At 47.6% G+C, this 17,220-nt stretch overlaps 6 protein-coding genes across 6 annotated transcripts; 4 read left to right on the top strand and 2 right to left on the bottom strand.

Annotated features, from left to right (window-relative positions):
• Window positions 1-307: 307 nt before the first annotated feature.
• FOMMEDRAFT_81128 (uncharacterized protein) lies at window positions 308-2,743 on the top strand (the record flags this gene model as incomplete). Its single annotated transcript, XM_007264992.1, has 9 exons — window positions 308-450; window positions 551-623; window positions 704-892; window positions 987-1,039; window positions 1,093-1,903; window positions 1,959-2,234; window positions 2,291-2,516; window positions 2,574-2,626; window positions 2,681-2,743. 9 exons carry the CDS (start codon window positions 308-310, stop codon window positions 2,741-2,743), a joined length of 1,887 nt encoding a protein of 628 aa, XP_007265054.1.
• A 1,019-nt stretch (window positions 2,744-3,762) lies between these two features.
• On the top strand, window positions 3,763-5,793 carry FOMMEDRAFT_145788 (uncharacterized protein; the record flags this gene model as incomplete). Its single annotated transcript, XM_007264991.1, has 14 exons — window positions 3,763-3,828; window positions 3,888-3,897; window positions 3,957-4,005; window positions 4,061-4,064; window positions 4,118-4,176; window positions 4,232-4,295; window positions 4,340-4,349; window positions 4,410-4,439; window positions 4,578-4,654; window positions 4,710-4,764; window positions 4,818-4,833; window positions 4,890-5,074; window positions 5,137-5,163; window positions 5,219-5,793. 14 exons carry the CDS (start codon window positions 3,763-3,765, stop codon window positions 5,791-5,793), a joined length of 1,227 nt encoding a protein of 408 aa, XP_007265053.1.
• A 170-nt stretch (window positions 5,794-5,963) lies between these two features.
• Window positions 5,964-8,160, bottom strand: FOMMEDRAFT_145787 (uncharacterized protein; the record flags this gene model as incomplete). Its single annotated transcript, XM_007264990.1, has 12 exons — window positions 5,964-6,613; window positions 6,670-6,696; window positions 6,750-6,800; window positions 6,862-6,969; window positions 7,050-7,071; window positions 7,124-7,158; window positions 7,230-7,340; window positions 7,446-7,467; window positions 7,607-7,635; window positions 7,711-7,807; window positions 7,925-8,041; window positions 8,101-8,160. 12 exons carry the CDS (start codon window positions 8,158-8,160, stop codon window positions 6,057-6,059), a joined length of 1,236 nt encoding a protein of 411 aa, XP_007265052.1. The 3' UTR covers window positions 5,964-6,056.
• A 2,138-nt stretch (window positions 8,161-10,298) lies between these two features.
• Window positions 10,299-10,808, top strand: FOMMEDRAFT_80131 (uncharacterized protein; the record flags this gene model as incomplete). Its single annotated transcript, XM_007264989.1, has 2 exons — window positions 10,299-10,340; window positions 10,395-10,808. The coding sequence occupies 2 exons, from the start codon at window positions 10,299-10,301 to the stop codon at window positions 10,806-10,808; spliced, it is 456 nt and encodes a 151-aa protein (XP_007265051.1).
• Window positions 10,809-11,149: 341 nt separating this feature from the next.
• On the bottom strand, window positions 11,150-13,592 carry FOMMEDRAFT_145785 (sodium/hydrogen exchanger). Its single transcript, XM_007264988.1, has 5 exons — window positions 13,320-13,592; window positions 13,178-13,252; window positions 13,048-13,124; window positions 12,793-12,999; window positions 11,150-12,736 (listed from the first exon to the last, which is right to left on the bottom strand). Exons 1-5 carry the CDS (start codon window positions 13,554-13,556, stop codon window positions 11,227-11,229), a joined length of 2,106 nt encoding a protein of 701 aa, XP_007265050.1. The 5' UTR covers window positions 13,557-13,592; the 3' UTR covers window positions 11,150-11,226.
• A 307-nt stretch (window positions 13,593-13,899) lies between these two features.
• On the top strand, window positions 13,900-15,878 carry FOMMEDRAFT_105503 (aldehyde dehydrogenase). Its single transcript, XM_007264987.1, has 3 exons — window positions 13,900-14,241; window positions 14,299-15,593; window positions 15,674-15,878. The coding sequence occupies exons 1-3, from the start codon at window positions 14,113-14,115 to the stop codon at window positions 15,768-15,770; spliced, it is 1,521 nt and encodes a 506-aa protein (XP_007265049.1). The 5' UTR covers window positions 13,900-14,112; the 3' UTR covers window positions 15,771-15,878.
• The last annotated feature ends 1,342 nt before the right edge of the window (window positions 15,879-17,220 follow it).

The raw sequence follows: 17,220 nt of genomic DNA, 5'->3' as shown, positions 1-17,220 counted from the left end.
ATTTCTTAAGGCAAGAAATTGTGAAATGCCCCATGTGAACTGAATACAATTACATCAGCACGTGCATAGAAATCTGGTGCGTGTGACCACATCAACCACTAGTAGACTACAACTGCCCTTCCCTGCCTATTATCCCTATATATTTTCATGCCACGATCCTAGCCATCTTTCTGTCCCTTTTGCAATGTCTTCTGACAGCCACCAAGGCTCTCCTACAGACACATTATCCAGCAATATGTCCTCCGTACAGTCAACTGCACCAACGTCTGCTTCGGCAACAAATTCGACACCGTCTCTACTGACAAAGATGACTGTCAAGAAGTGGGAGGGCGCCTACACACAGGATAGAGCACTGGAAGACCTACCTGTTGTCAAGCACGCACTTGATCTTTTCCTCGCTTCCCACATGGTTGAGGCTGAGCAGTTCATGATGGAGAGTAACCCGACCATGTGAGTGCTTGCGCAAGTGACGCGTTTATGACGGAACCGATTTATTTATTTATTTCGCTCGTATTTTTCTTTATTTCACGAATCTGACTGGAATTGGCAGGGAACGGTTGTACATGTCATCTGGATACGGTCTAATTCAGTGTGTGAAAGCATTAATGTCGTATGAGGACGAGGTTTGTCGTTTGTCGTTAATCCACTTATCATTCGCGTTTTTTACTGTGTGGTTGACGTGCTCTTTTTCGTTTCCTTCAAGGACCTTCTTGCTGCCATCGGCCACACGCGCCACGGGAACAACATCGCGAGCCAGCACCGCAAGTCGGCATCATTCACGTCGAGGTTGGCCAGTCTCGTATCTTCCTCGTCGGAGGTACATCATATCAAGTCGATGACGCCGGTCGAGCGCCATGCGGAACTGATCTATGCCGAAACGCTCTTCGAAAAGGTATGATCACTTTGCACATCCGTACACATGCGTGTCGTTATTGGACACCTCCGTGCTGCTTCCGATGTTCTAATTTACTTATGCGGATCGACAGGCTCTATTGGGTATAATCTACTCAGGTGACTGGATCTCATTCTTCAAAGAGGCGTAAGTTCAGTTATAATTAAAGCCACGTATCAAACTCATGTGTTTCCTCTTAGTTTACACATGCGGACATTGGTTATCATTTACCGGCAATTGTATAATTATCTCAAGACTGTCGACGAGGAGGCGTGCGCACGTGGAGAAGGTCCAGAAGATAAATCAGTCGATCCTGACTTCCGATCTGGCGTGCTCCTTGGTGCTGGGCTGTCAAATATAATTCTGACTCTCCTGCCTGGACCGTTGCAGACGGTTGTTGAGCTTTTCGGATTTAAAGGAGATCGTAAAGAGGGACTCGAGTTGCTTTACCGTGCGGGTGGATGGCGCGAAACATCTCACCCAGACGCCGCGACACCTACCGTCAGCATAGAACAGGAGGGGGTGCGACGTGCACTCTGCGATATGGCCCTCCTCATGTACCACCTCGTCATCTGTACATTCGCCGCTTCTCCAGACGTAGACATACTCCGTGCACAAAACGTCCTTAACTGGAACCTTGAGCGATATCCTCGAGGTGTCTTCTTCCTCTTCGGCCAAGGCCGTCTCTTCCTTGTCCGTGGTCAACCAAAACGCGCGATTCAGAGCTATACAACCGCGATGGAGACACAGTCGCAGTATCGCAATCTGCATATGATCAGTTATTGGGAAATTGCAATTGCGAATTTCGCGCTGTATAACCTTGCAGAGTCGTTACCATGCTGGCGTGTATTGAGTGAGGAGGCGACATGGAGTAAGGCTTGTTATGCGTATGGAATTGCTGTATGCCTTGTTTCGTTGGGTGGGGAGGAGAATATGAAGGAGGCTGCCACGTGGATGGAGAAGGTACCTAAGTTGATGAAGCGTATTGCTGGCAAGTCAATACCCTTAGAGGTAAGCTATACGGAGTCCTCTTCTATTTGAACTACAGGTCTTACCTCGTTTTCAGAAATTCGTGTCTCGGAAAGCTCGGAAATTCCAAAAACAAAACAGTCGACTTGCCCTCGCTGCTCTTGAGTTCTCGTATTTCTACCTCGCTATCGCCCGAGCACCGTATTCTGTTATCGTAGATAAGATGCTCGCTGCGATCTCTGAGTGTCAAGCGAAGTTGAGGGCTCACGAGAAGGATCCGAAAAAGTATGAAGGCGGGAATGGTGGATATTGGGATGACCTCTGTCTTGCGAGTTTCCTGGAGGGAGTTTGTTATCGGTATATCGCTCATCCTGTGAGCTTTCCATTACATCGTTTGAGGTGGAAATTATGAACTGACGTTGGGATTAGGAACCAAATGCGATCGTAGACCTAGAAGAACGAGAGAAAATCAATATCTCAAAAGAGGAAGCGGAGAAACGCGGACTCGCTGCGCTTCAACGTGTTCTCACAAACGGGCCTAAGATCGAACTCGACCATCACTTGGTGTATTATACGCACTTTGAGATGGGTCGATTGTATGCGTGTATGGGGAAGAAAGACGAGGCGCGAAAGCATTTCGACCTCATTCTTTCTGGTGAGTGGTGATGAATATCGCTGATTTTAATGTGTTATTAATAAGTCGTACGCGTAGGGAAATCGTTAGAGATCAATGCGCATACGAAGAAGGGAAAATACAGCCTGGAGGTACGCCTCTCCACTAATATCATCTTCATTTGCCTGCTGCTTACGCCTTGTTAGTCTGCCTTGTTGTTACGAACACATGCTGTTGTCGATGCGCTTGGGCACGGCAAACCTTTGTAGAGGTGATCGCTATCTCATACGCTGTCTTACAAGTTTGAAACCCCTTAGATCTAAAGTGGATCATTTGTAAATAATTTTCATATACGCACTGTTGATTTTGTGCTTTGTTACTAGTATGTGTACGGACGGTAGTGGAGGGAAACGACTTTTGTTTATTCGCTATATCCTGGATATTTTGTATAACTTTACGACTTGATTATGTTTGTGTAATTTAAAGTGTTTTTTTGACTTAAACTGCTGCTATTCTGTTAAAACAGGCTGTATCGTTTTTGCTTTTGTTGATTTAAAGCAAGTGAAAGGAATTTATGAAATAATAGTCGGGAACTTCACCACCCACATAACTTGTGATCGTGAGAACTCTCTGCATCAAAACTCGTTTGATCCGTGGTGCTTTACTTAAACATTCGACTATTTCATTCTCCATCGAGACGACCGAACATCTTTCGTTGTTCTCTGCAACGATGAGCAATACTTCCCGCCAACTGCTCCAGGGAGTCAAAGATGTGGTTCTTCGCAACAATTACAGGACAGTCAAGTTGTAATCTACACTAAATACAACATATATACCAATCGGAAAGAGTTGTTTTAATCTGCATCATATCTGGAACCTGCACTGCTAGGGACCTCGCAATGGACAAGTACTGGACTCTAAAAATATATTTACTTTTGTAGAGTGTTTCATTTTTGGACCTCAACTTCGGCGAGATTCCTCGTCTGGGCATCTACATGCGTATCACGCTGTCCAGTTGAAGCTACTTATCCCGATTCTCGTGAACAAATGAACAACATATCATTCCCGTTCCAAGGCTTTATAGAGCTTCTTTCCCCTTTTGCTTGTGGCGCGGACCGGCTTGAACGTCCAAGGAGTTGTCTCGCCCGAAATTGATTCCTGGTTGGTAATTCTGTCGCCGAAACCGGTGTTGATACTCGAATACTACCATACCGGCTCCGACATAGCCCATAAAGAAAATACGGGCGTGGCGCGGTGTAGTCGTCTTTCCTTCCTCTTTCATGCCCCCATGGCCACCACCGCTGAGCAGATTGCTCTGCTCCCGCAGATCGTTTCGGATACGCGAACGACGAACGTGAGTCACTCAGTTGAATACTGTCTTGTTGTATGTGCTAACGGATCATTTGAACTTAGTATCTCACGTGTATGTTGGAAAAAGGCTTGGTGCCTCGCTTGTTGATGTACTGATCGTGTTTGAACCAGTGGCGGCATTTGTGATATTTTTGTATGATATGGTCTTGACGTTTCCCAGGTACGTCTGAGATTCTCATGATAACTACGTTGACATACGGCTAATACACATATAGAGAGGTAAATTGGTTTGGTCCAAGCTTGAATGAATATGGCTTAACTCGCCCTTGCAGCTAGAGCTCGTGTGGAAGGCGCGGTGGACAACCGGAAAGGTTTTGTTCATTTTGAACAGGTATCCGGTGTTTCTCATATCCGTCTTCTTACTCGTGTGTATGTCATCCTCGTAGACTCGCCTTTGAAAGTGCCGCTTACGGATTTGCAGATATGTTTGATTACTTTTCCCCTTTTAACGTGAGCCAATCTTCCCTATCCTCCTGCTTTTCGCGGCTTGACAGATAATCAGTTGTCAGTGTTTAAACGAAGACCATCCCTTCAGAAAAAAATGTTGCTAATTGTCACTTATAGTTGCGTTGTTTCAAATTATGTGGAAGCCTGGTAAGAATTTATACGCCTCTGTGTGACCATCAGACGTCCTGAATGTACCCTCCAGGTCTATGGTTGTCTTTATTATCCCCGTCCAAGGTTGGCACATCGTCAATCATTTTCTCACCGAACCTAACTGACATCTTATAGTTATACTCATTCTGCGAACACTTGCCTTGTGGGAACAAAATCGAAAGATCCTTGTTTTCCTGCTCGCGGCACTCCTGGTACGAAATGTTTCAATCGTTTATCGACCTATTCCATTGATGAAATGACTTGCAGGCAACAGATGGCACAATCATTGCTTCAATAGCTCTCATCACGAAATCACTTTCCTGTACGTGCCTTCATCCGTGCACCACAAATTCCTTGCTTATTTAGATTTCTTAGTCCAAGACCGTCCCGTGTAAGCCAGGGCAACTATGTAGTTAGATCATTATATTCACCTACGCTATGACCCAGAACCAAGCAGATTCTAGGGTGCTATGGCGCTCTGAACGACATTTCCATATCGCAGGCAATACCGTCTTGGGCTGCCTTAATAGCGTTTGATACTATTGTGTTTGCTTTAACGGTGGTGCGTGTAGAGGGCATTCGGAGAGCGAAGAAGGACCAGAGTCGGTTATTGCATATTCTCTTCCGGGATGGTAAGTCTATCAGTGTTATTCACTGACACGCTATCGCTGAGATGTTCTCAATTCTCTTTTAGGCATTATGTTCTATCTGATCATGCTAGGTTCATATCTTCTCCAATTTGTAGCCCGTCCAAGTTATCTGAACTCCTTTTTTAGCCGCGAGCGTCGCGAACCTCGCTTTATACGCAGGTCTCCCTTTCAGACGACGAGGGCTCATCATCTCGCTCATACCACTCCTACGTACAGTCATGTCAGTCTGTACTGCACGGCTTCTCCTGAACCTGCGCGAGGCGGCAGTGGAGACAGGGAATGGACGGATAGGAGAAGGTTGGAATTGGGCGTTGGGAGAACTCGAAGGGGATTGCGGTACAAGTACCGGGAAGGTGGAGTCTACTCTTACCTTCTCTCGGACGGGTGCGTCGGTTGAGCTTGCAAGGTGTTCGTTCTTCGATCCGCAGAGCTCGCAAAGTGCGGACAGTCCTGCACCTCTGCCCGTCGAAGTTCAAGAACCTGAGTTTGAGCTTGAGCTTCTTCCACCGCCCCCGCCGTTGTCGGAGAGGGGGAGGATTATTGTATCTGTTAGCACTGAGGCTGAAGTGTATACTGATGATGGACATTCGTTGGAGCCGAGTAGTTTGAGGGCGGCTGTGCTTGATAGGTTTACGAGCCTTGCGAATGGGGATATTGAGCTTGGTGAACTTAGGGGGCGTTCACCAGATATTACACGCTAATTAAATGTAGTTCGATTTTTTGTCGTAATTGTACGATTTTTTCCCTCTTCCGCTTGTATTTTTACCTGTACGACAATTAGCTATATAAACGTATGCACCATCCACCAGTATCTATTTTCTTTTCACACCCCTGTAGATGAATCAAGAGAAGGAATGACAGTTTACAAGTTCTAATTCCAATAATACCATGTGAGAAACGAGCGACGGGTATAGTCATACGTATAAAATAAAACAAACGAACCCAAGCGAATGAAGAATGATGTTCACACAGCAAGACCCATGGGCACCTTAGGAATGCCACTCTCAACTTCCATCTCGTCAAATGCACACACGACGTCGAACGTCGTTCTACCTTCCCTGATCGTATCCCGTCTATTTTGCTCGAATTCCATGTCAGCTAATCTAGGTTTCTCGCTGTCCTTGCCGGAGACGACCTCAACGACGGTAGTACTTCGCGGTCGAATCGCTACGGGTGACGATGGTCCACCAGGACGGTCAGTATCATTAACCTGCATAAGATACTGATACGTCAGACTCGCGCCGACATGGAGTTGTAACTCCAACTCCTCGTCCGATCTAGCTGAGCGCGTTGAACAATACAAATTGCTGCCACCACCACTCGCACTCCCAACTAATATTGACGTCTTGCTAACGTGGCTACTGCTGGTACGCACGCGATCGATAGCTCCGCGGAGGTTAAGCACGAGCCGACTTGCGCATACGCTCATTACTGTGCGGAGGAGCGGGACGAGTGTGCCGATGAGTGCTGCGTGTGATTTGGGCAGGATGGCGTAGAGGATGAGGTTTGCGATGCTTGATGCTGGACAGCAAATTATAAATCTGGAGGGAATAAGAAGGGATGAGGGGATGGCGTACCGAGTACGACGATATAATAGATAAGTCCTGCATGGCATTAGTGAAGAAGTCATCTTTGAAGAAGGGCAAGGCAGGCGTACCATCACGAAAGAGTATTCTTACTACGAAACCTTGTCCTCCTCCATCCTTCCCTATAAGTGAAAAATCATTTATGTCTATGTATGGTTACTTCAATGCAGGAGAATTACTTACGGAATTGAACAAAACGCAGGATCGTCAGAACTAGGATGGCAGAGTCAAACGCCATGAGCGCTGCAACGGCCGGTATGATGACTTTAGGCGAGGACGATTGCGAAATGTCTGCGTAGCATCCCATGAGTTCTCGCAACCTTAATGGTATCAGCGAATTGACTTGGCTGGGAAACACGTCTTGCACTCACCCTGGCCATTGGGGTAAGATAACTATGGTTTGTCCGTCAGCGAATGCGATTAAAACGGTAGATAATGTTCGTACATTGGCCCGTTCGTTCTGACATCCAGATAAAGACACTAATAATGGTGTCACACGCCTTACAAATCAAGTTAGATGAAGCCCACGAAACACTGTGGGAAGGACGTACGAGCATAGACACCAAAAGAAATGTGAAGATGATCTTGTTCCGTTCCCAGAGAGCATTTGTTCGAAGACAGAAAATGACTGTAGGAAGAAGCTGCCGAGCTCGATCGTAATCCTAAAACGAATTACATACGTTGCACTGGAATTATGAACGCCAACATCGACCTGGGTGCAGTCAGATTAAGAAAGTATATAGATGATGTTGTATATGATGACGTACCAGCCTTCCAGACGGTACGCAGCTTCACATCTTGCAAAACAAATCATACTTAGTCAAAAATCTCGCTGTTCAGGATGAAATACCACTAACGTCTGTTGAAAATACGACAAATCAGTTCATGTGAGGTCGTATCTTTCGTTATAAACACTCCGAGAACGTACCTTTAGCTCAGACGCAACGTCCATTTCACCTAAGGTGAGGTAGAACAGGGGGATTAACAACGGTTATCAGAATATCTTCTCGAACCAAGCTGTTCCCAACTTACTGGCAATCAGGATGATCGAAACTAATACGACTGGATAGCGGTTCAGGAAAAAGAGAGCCTTTCCAGATGACCATTTGGCTTTCCAGACATATTCGACCTTGAATATATGCGAATAAGGATCTGCCTGAGATCCTATTGTTACGGGAAATCCTGACCTCTCTAGATAAGGCGCGGGATGAGCAGCTGAACAAGTGTAAAGGCAATAGTAACTCACTCTGAAAATGTCAAGAAGATATCGTAAACCAATACGACCAGCGATGAGGCTAAGCGGAACGAGGCATGGTGTCAGAGTGTGCAAAATCACCAGATGAACACGCTCACTCGTAACCGCCTGATGAGAAATGCTCATTTAGTATGTACTTTAAATGTTGGAAGAATATCGCGACCTACGTTAGTGATGCGCAAATCATGTACAGCATTGAGGAACAGCTTCAGGTCGTCGGCACTCATTGTTCACAAGGTGATGCCGCCAGGGTAGTCGAGACACATTTACCGGAGACGCAGAGTCCGCCCAGCCCAGCGCTGACGAGGGGCTGAATGGATTATATATATCCAGTTGAGCATATGCGGTGATCAAAGGAGGAAATACTGGAAGATAGAAGCTTCAGGAACTGAGGCGCCAGTTGTGAGATTCCGAGATGGAATAGACTCTGGGCGTTGTTTGCAGCCGCTCGAATTTCGTTGCTCGATCCGAAATAGCATGATTAGACGCCACCAGATGAAGATGAAGTGTAGGCTACTATGCGACTCAACGCTGGTTTGGCCGACGTGCGATCGTCAGGAAACAAGCATGGGACCATCGGCACCATCCCATCAGAGTTGCGAGAGCTAAGCACTATGAAAACTGCCTTGACGAGCAGATGATGGACTTGCGTTGAAAAGAGGCGGATCCTAGAAATCGACCTAGCGTATGTGTGTGCCCAGGTGAGTCGGTGATTGATATATGAACAAGATTCGTTGCAGAATCAGAGAAAGCTTTCTACTTTGAGGTAAACAGAGCCAAATATAGTATTTGATATCAGGCTTCGATCACGGGCGTGAAAGTACGCGGGAGTAATACAACGCATGTTGTCTGAGGACCAAACCATAAACTTTCATGATGCATGTGCTAGGTGAGCGGAGGAGTTGCCTGTGAGGCGGAGCTCCGACGTGGTCACGAGGCAGAGACATAGTTATGTTCATTGCAAGGACAAAGGACATGACAGTAAGTAGTGAATGACAGTCTGAAAGGGATGGCGCCGAAATCCTGCCTCGTGGCTTACGTGATCCAAGTTCAAACCCCGTCAGCGGGAAAGTCCGGCAATGATATAAGGATTAACTTATTTCTACACACTACTTCATTCAGTGATACCTGCATTACTATTTTCTACACTCTCCAAGTTCAGTGATATCCTCATAACTTCATTATACCATAAAATGTCTAGACACAAAACGAAACATAACATGTACAGTAAAATATATAGATCAACATCCATTCCCTGTCCTAGTACCTTAGCAATCTAAAACTCTAGCATGCCTACAGTGAAGATAGCCAAATTATAGATGAGTCTGACAACTGTGAATTTCAGGAGAAATTTTTGTCAATGTGAGGCAAGGAAATGCAAGGTACATACCAGGAATCTTTGGCATGGAGAGGACAGTGTCTCACAAAGTAGGTCCTAACCAATAATTGCAGACATAGAGTCTGAGGAGACTTTTGACGGCTGGGTATTCTGTACCTTCGGCATCAACTCAGAGGCTGTCAATAAGAATGCCAAACAATCAATTTAGAAAGTCATTTATTCATCCAAACGCTGTACCTCTTGTGCTTAATCGAGTCTATTTTCAAACTCCGCTCAAAATGCTGTAGATTTTCCCTTAAAAAACCGGACTAGACGTCGTGACCTCTTGTTCCTCCCCGTGATCTTGCCCTCTCCCCGTGATCACTACGCGCCGTACCGCGCTCAAACAACCAAAACAACCTGGTCCTCCTCATCACCCTCCCGTGTCACGTTCTTTGATCACCTACCACAATTCTCCCAGTCTCACGGCCACAGCCATCCGCCACCTAGCTCGTCGTCATGTCCACCTCCACCCAGTCAGCCCCTTCAACCACCCAGTCTGCTCCGATACCCAACCCCTCCGTATCTGCTACTGCTGTTGCTACCGCACTCCAGGCAATCAAGGATGCTGGCGTCACCCCCGGCGCTAATGGCAATCAGTCCCTTCAGCAGGACCCTCAGCTCATGTCCGCACTACTGACCCTCATCCAGAACCAGAACCAGAAGGTTAATTTCAGCGCATATACTCTGCTCAACCACAGTCTGACATGCGTTATATAGGAATCTGTCGACCAAGTCAAGGAGGCTGCCGCAGAGACTCTTTCCAATCTCTCCCAGGCTGGTGGCCCTCCGCAGAACCCGAACATTCATCCTCAGCTTCAAGAGTCTGGTCCAAGCACTCATCCACATGGTCCTCCGACTCTCGGCCACGCACCCGGCCACATGCCCCCTCCAGGCTCAACGGATATGTCTGCGCCTCCACCTCCACTCTCGGCTGAGAAGCCAGCACGCCGCAGGGCGGGGCCTCCAACAGTTAACGGTACTATCATGGGCAGTGAGGAATGGGCGCGACAACGGAAGGATAACCATGTTCGTTATTCATTCCCTGTGTGCATCTCGCGCATATACTAACCTCAAATATAGAAAGAAGTTGAGCGCCGTCGGCGTGGAAACATTAATGAAGGAATCAACGAGCTTGCGCGTATCGTGCCGAACGGGACGGGCGAGAAGGCCAAGGGCGCGATCCTCAGCCGTTCCGTGCAGTACATTCACCACCTCAAAGAGAATGAGGCGCGCAATATTGAGAAGTGGACGCTTGAGAAGCTGCTCATGGACCAAGCGATGGGAGACCTCCAGGCACAATTGGAGGACATGCGCCGCATGTATCAGGAAGAGCTGCATCGACGCGAGAAAGCTGAGGCAGAAATCGCGACTCTCAAGACCGAGCTAGCGTCTGCTACTGGTACAAAGCAGCCCGCTTCATCCTCTGAGGCCACGGCAGAGGCGGATGGCGAAGGAAGTGAACGTGGTAATAAGAGACCAAGGGTTGACGCTTGATCCATATGCATTCTTCATCTTTTCTTGTTCTCATTATCGTGCTTTCTTGTTGACCCTATCCCCGTACAATTTCGTCGTTCTTGCCAATTCGTGCTTAATTTCCGATTTTTTTTTTGTTTTTACTCCGATGGTCTTGTGCGTTATATGGTTCTTTCGTGTCTGTATATTAACTACTTAGCTGTCCGAAACAGAGTGTATTATGAATGAATTCGAGGTTCCTTTCCAATAAATATTCAACCGTTCTATCCTTCAAAAGTGGCTCCCTCTGCCATAACTTGACGTGATGCACAATAGTTATGATAAATAAGAAACGACCTGTAAAGATTACTGTAAACTACTCCAGTACTGAATAACTAACTCTATGCTCAAATAGCCACCAAGTGTACGTCTACAATTCAAACATACGTCCCATGCAACACTACCGACCAAAGTCCCTCGGCGTCCTAAGCGCAGGACTACCAATTCTCTGCTCGAGTACCGTCCCCGTCCATGTCGACCCATTTCCATTAGTAGATGACGTCCGACTCCTCCTCGCGCCTTCACGCAAATCAACTTCTTGTCCACCACCTTCGTCCTCGCTTTCAGCAGGTGTAGCACCCCTACCTGAGTCTGTCCCATTACCACCACTGCCGCCGCCGCCGCCACCGACGACGACGATTCCTCCTCTGGGAGTGGAAGATCCTTCGACGCTGGTGTCGCCTGCTCGCGTGCGACGTTGTTGTCTGCGTTCGTGGAATGTACGAGATGCGGTTGCGTTTGAGAAGAGAGGGATGAGGTAGCGTTCGTCTATTGTTCGGAATTTCCATTTGTTGGTGTCTTTTCGACTGCCAGCTTCACGGTCTGCCGTGCTTGAAGGACCGCCGTTGGCGGTTGAGGCGAGTGGGAGGACTTCACCGTGGTCGGAGTCGTATTCGTCTGATGAGGATGCGGCGGAGAAGATGTTGTTTTGGTTTTGTGAGCCGGAGAGAGAGGCGGATTGGACGTGGTGGTTGTATTGTGCTGCGATGCGTGCTGCGCGGGTTTGTGAGTAATAAGGGTGGTCGTCGTCGCGATATCGGCCCCATCCTCCTCCTCCTCCTCCTTCTCCTCCTGCTTCGGAATTACGTCGTCCACCGAAGAAACCGGGACCGCCGAGTAGATGAGCAGCGTCTTCTTCGTCACTGCTGACTGCACCGTCGTCTTCTACGCCTGTACGGATGTTGAGGATTTCGAGCATGCGGGCTGTTGTGCCGCCGAACATGACGACTGTGAGTACGACGACGACGAGTACGGTCGTTCGCATCATTGGTGCGTTGTCTCCTTGAAACCCTGCTGCGAGCGCTACGCCGACTGCACCGCGCAGACCAGCCCAGAACAGCATCATCTGGTATGAATATGGGATTTCGTCCTGACGTTGTCCGCGTACATGTCGTTGGAAGAGGTTGATAGCTTCAGAAATCGGGAAGACAGAAGCGTAACGGACGAATATGACGGATACGGTAGAGATGATGATGAAGAGAGGTTTGAAGTAACTCGTTACTTTTGCAGAGGGAGCGGAAGTGAAGAGTGAGAGACCGAGGTAGATGAAGATGAAGTTCTCGGAGAGTTGAGCGAGGATTGAGAAGATGTATTTTGTTGCGCGTTGGGTTCGGCGAGACATTATGTGGTATGCGTAGTGTTTGAGTGTGATTCCGCAGAAGAGGAGGGAGACGATACCGGACATGGAGAGACCGTTGGAGAAGAAGTAGCAGGTGTAGGCGCAGAGTGCGACTAGACAGGATTCGATCTTGGGGAACTGGGCGAGGTAGGAGTGTTTGAGGGTTAGGGACATGAAGAGGCCGAAGGCGATGCCGAGGGCCATGGAGACGCTGAAGGAGAGGAGGAACACACCGATACCGTGGAAGATGGAATAGACCTCTATTTCTGGGGCGTTGAATTTGGAAAGAGTTCTATGGGACGCGGTCAATGGAGGGGCAGGAACAAAGGCGAGTGAAAGAGTACGCACTCGTACATGACGATACTGACAGCATCGTTCAGCAGACTCTCTCCAAAGATGATGTTGTATAGCTTGGGATCCACCTTGTACTGGTTGAATATGGCGAGGATCGTTACTGGGTCTGTCGCGGAGAGTGTTGAGCCGAACATGAGGCATTCCAGTAGACCGAGGTCTAACGACTCGAGACCAAGTTGCGACCAGATGTACACGAGCACTCTGCTTTATCGTTAATCAGCCGCTCATGTTAAGAATGGTCGGACATACCCTAAGCCTACTGCAGAAATAAATGTGCCCAGGAATGCAAATATTAGGATTGAACCAAAGTTGCGGAAGAACATTTCCTGGGCTCAAACCATTAAAGGCTGTTTTGAGTAGAGCAGCGCGAAAGACTCACCTGCTTGAGTTCATAACCTGAATTAAGAATAATAGGAGGCAGCAATAGGTTGAAGAATATAGTATGATGGAAGGTCTGTGTTGTGAGAGATAGAATCCACGTCAGTTGACTCGCTTGATCGAACAGCTTGCGCTGCACTCACCAACATCTCCCGAATCAAGTGCCCTGGTGCGAGACGCACAACAAAGCCAACCACCATCCCTGCTCCGATAGACACCAGTGTCTCATGAATTGCGCGTATACGTTTTATTTGGAGGTAATAGGATGTCCAGAGAGAGATAATGAGGAGGATGCAAACGAGGAAGAGGGACCATGAGGAGTAGTATTCCTCCTCGTCTGGGAGCTCCGGGGTGGGAGTCGGACTCGGGACGTCTGGCATGGCTGGTGGCAGACGCGTCGGAGCAGTGAAGGAAAGCGCGTTGCTTTGTGCTCACGATGAGGTGAGAGTGTTTGCTGCTGCTGTCGTTGCTGGACGCTGCGCCAGAGCTGATTAGCACGTGACCTTTTCTTGTCACGAGCTTAGGGTTTTATTCTACACAGTTTATTATTATTTTTGAGTTGCATTGAGCAACGTTCAAGCCGTCAAGTGGAGGATACCGAGCGCCGAGAGTGCAACGTGCGGTGTGGCGTTACCCAACTGGTTTTCAAATTTGGATGCACTCGCGAGAACACACCTTCTGTGACGCCATTTCTACCAGCTATGCCCACTGTGACCGTGTCCAGTTGCCGTTGTCAGAAGACATGCACTGGGACCTGGAACTATCGGCGGCAAATAGGGTTCCGGATTGAATATGCGACCCACGGGGCGAATACACACGGATAATTCACACCCGATCAGTTGATGTCCAATCAATACAAAGGTCATGAGAAGCATTGGACTGCTTGGGATCATTCTTTTTCCAGGCCACCAATTATAAGCCTCCCCCAGCTGCGTTATGGCTTGCTCTCAGGATAACAACGACGACGACGACATGGGCCAGAAGCAGTTCAAGCACAGCAAGCCGCCGACGGACGCAGCGCCGCTCGACCCGCGTCTGCATACTCCCTTGGAGGATATCGAGCGGGTGAGTATAAAGAATCTCCTATACATAATAAGTACATACTAAATGGTCGCCAACTAGCACCATGCGACTCTCTACAAAACTTTCAGAGCGGGCACATGTCGCCCGCTAGCCTACCGTCGCCAGCAGCTTTACGCCCTCGCACGCATGTGCCAGGAGAACGCGGACGCTCTAGCCGACGCTGTCTACAAGGACCTAGGAAAGCCGAAACTCGAGTTCTTCGCCTTCGAAGTCGGCGCCGTCATTCAGCGCGCTCTACTCTGCGCAGAGCGCCTCGAGGAGTGGGCACAGCCTGAGAAATGCAAGAACCTCCCAGACTGGCAGCAACCATGGAACCCAACTGTATATCGCTGTCCAAAAGGGCCCGTTCTTATTATATCGCCCTGGAACTACCCGCTTATTCTTTCCTTACAAGCTGTGTATGCTGCCATTTCTGCCGGGTGTCCCGCGGTTCTTAAACCTTCTGAGTATGTGCCTAACTTCGCTGCACTTCTTGCCGACCTCTTCCCGAAATACCTCGACCAGAATGCCTATGTGGTTGTTAACGGTGCTGTACCTGAGGCGACGAAGTTACTCGAATTGAGGTGGGCGCAAATATTTTATACCGGGAATGGGAAAGTTGGACGAGTGATTGCAGCGGCCGCTGCGAAGCACCTTACACCTGTTTCGCTAGAGTTGGGAGGGAAGTCACCTGTGTATGTCGATGCGGAGACGACGGATCTGAAGGTTGCTGCTAGGAGGATCTTGTATGGCAAGTGTGCGAATGCGGGGCAGACGTGTATCGCGCCGGATTATGTTTTGGTTTTGAAGTCGAAGCAGGAGGAACTTGTGAGTGCGATGAAGGAGGTGATTGTGGAACGGTATCCGCAGGGAGCGCTTGCGAGTGATTCGTATGGGCGGGTTGTGAATGCTGCGCATTTTGAACGGTTGAGGGAGTTGTTGGCTCGGTCGAAGGGACGTTTGGCGATTCAGGGAGAGGTGGATCCGGAGAGACTTAAGATCGCACCTACTGTGCTCACTGACGTTCCGGGCGACGACTCACTCATGGAAGAAGAACTCTTCGGACCTATTCTCCCAATCGTCCCCGTCGAGAATCTCGACGAAGCTATTAACTATATCAACGACCACGACCACCCACTGGCATTCTACGCGTTCACAGAAAGCCAAGAAGTGAAAGATCGTCTTATGGCAGAGACGTTAAGCGGGTCCTTGATATTCAACGATACGTTTGACCAACTCGCGGTGGATGAGATGCCGTTTAGTGGGGTGGGCGAGTCGGGATATGGTATGCAGGTGGTGAAGTATGGATTTGATGGGTTTACGCATTTTAGGAGTTCGGAGGATGTACCGCTTGCGTATGTTTCTCTCTCTTCTATTCTACTTTAGACATTCTGACAAGAAACTGATTCGTTTTTTTTTGTGTGTTTGTGTGTAGGATGGAAATGCATTTGGGTAATCGGTACCCTCCGTATACACCTGAGAAGCTGGAGTTCATGTCTGCGGCAGTCCGTTTGCTTATTCCATCGTCTTAGGAACACGTCCTGTTTCTGGGAAGTTCTTTGGAAATTGAACTTGCTAATTGCAATCGTAACCAATATGCCTGTATAAAATTGTATGTGGAAGGCTTTGTGTCAAACTAGTTATCTTAATCTTGATTTGTTTCATTACTAAGAATGCACAAGTGAGAAGTAGACACTAGTACTGTTAGAATCGTGCCTTTTCCCCTTATTTGCTTTTTGTATGCTTTGCACTACTAAACGCATATTTTAGACATTGTCTGCCTTTTACTTGTTGTACAAATTTAGTTGATTCATCACTCTAAAACAAACATGAGAATGTACTTAGGATATGTTGCTAAGGCACTTTTTTTTTGAATATTGTGCTGTGCAAAATATAATGTCCTTATGTTTGATTATAAAGCTCACATTCAAATATATTGCCTTGTCTCTGCACAAAAGTGTAATGGTCACAGCAGACATATTAGAATATGATACACAAACAAATTTGTCCTATATTCTAAACCATATTCTTATTATCCAATCAGAGGCCTGCTTCAGAATATTGTTTATGTGAATATGTTTGTTTGTTGTATTCTAACTAATATGTCTGCTGTGGGTATAGTTGCTGAAGTCCGGTCCTGGTCCGGTCCGGGCATACTTCACCTGGACTCAGGACCGGACCAAATCTGCGGTCCGGGAGTGTCCCGGACTGGGGACCGGACCTATGTGGACGGGTAGTGGACCGGACCCAAGTTCCAGTCCGGTTCTGGACCGGTCCATAACCGGACCTGAGAGAAAAAAAATTTAAGAGATGAGTTAGAGTATTATTCTTTGTATCTAAGTACAAAAGTAATATATTTTTGTATATACTACATAATCTACAGACTAGACACTGTAGTGGTTTTCCTGACACAATTCTGAGGCTTTGGCGCGAGCCTCGCGACACGAGTCCTGAAGCTGGACTACAACTGCCTCTAAGCTGGTTACTGCGATTTACGGACACTTAGTTGTCGGAACATGAATATTTAGGTACTTAGCAGCAGACAGACCTGTCTCTTCGAGGGTGGCAATATAGTTAGCACAGCGTGCACGGAAAGCAGCCTGAGCATCAGTGTTCTTCTTCTTTCTGAGAGTGATTTCAGACATCTTGTCTAATTTGTCAGGGGCAGGGGCATTGGCTGGCTGCTTGACTGGGGAGGGTGGCTGGGACTGTAGTGTCTTTGGCATAGGACAGGAGAGGAGTGAATATACATAAAGGGAATAAATATTTCAGGAGACAATAACCAGATAGGAAGAGTCAAGTTTAGTAAGCCATACATTGAACAGTAAAGAACAGGAGTAAAGTTTTGCTTTGCTTGGACTGCCAGAAACTTGTAAAATGTACTATGCAAGTGCTAGCTAATATTCAAAGATCCTTAAAGGAGTATGATCTGTTTAGTATAGTGAGCTAGAGATATGGAAACGAGATTTGAGACATTAGTCA

The sequence above is a fragment of the Fomitiporia mediterranea genome (assembly GCF_000271605.1).
Source record: "Fomitiporia mediterranea MF3/22 unplaced genomic scaffold FOMMEscaffold_4, whole genome shotgun sequence".
Lineage (NCBI taxonomy): Eukaryota > Fungi > Basidiomycota > Agaricomycetes > Hymenochaetales > Hymenochaetaceae > Fomitiporia > Fomitiporia mediterranea.
This window is presented reverse-complemented; position numbering and strand designations above follow the sequence as displayed.

Excerpts from the sequence above, each read along its gene's own strand:
- FOMMEDRAFT_145785 (XM_007264988.1), bottom strand. The coding sequence starts at position 13,556 with ATGCCAGACGTCCCGAGTCCGACTCCCACCCCGGAGCTCCCAGACGAG. Across the intron at positions 13,000-13,047 it reads ATTTCTGCAGTAGGCTTAGG|AGTGCTCGTGTACATCTGGT; the intron begins GTATGTCCGACC and ends ACGATAAAGCAG. Across the intron at positions 12,737-12,792 it reads GTCAGTATCGTCATGTACGA|AACTCTTTCCAAATTCAACG; the intron begins GTGCGTACTCTT and ends CGCGTCCCATAG.
- FOMMEDRAFT_105503 (XM_007264987.1), top strand. The coding sequence starts at position 14,113 with ATGGCTTGCTCTCAGGATAACAACGACGACGACGACATGGGCCAGAAG. Across the intron at positions 14,242-14,298 it reads CCTTGGAGGATATCGAGCGG|CACCATGCGACTCTCTACAA; the intron begins GTGAGTATAAAG and ends GTCGCCAACTAG. Across the intron at positions 15,594-15,673 it reads TCGGAGGATGTACCGCTTGC|GATGGAAATGCATTTGGGTA; the intron begins GTATGTTTCTCT and ends GTTTGTGTGTAG.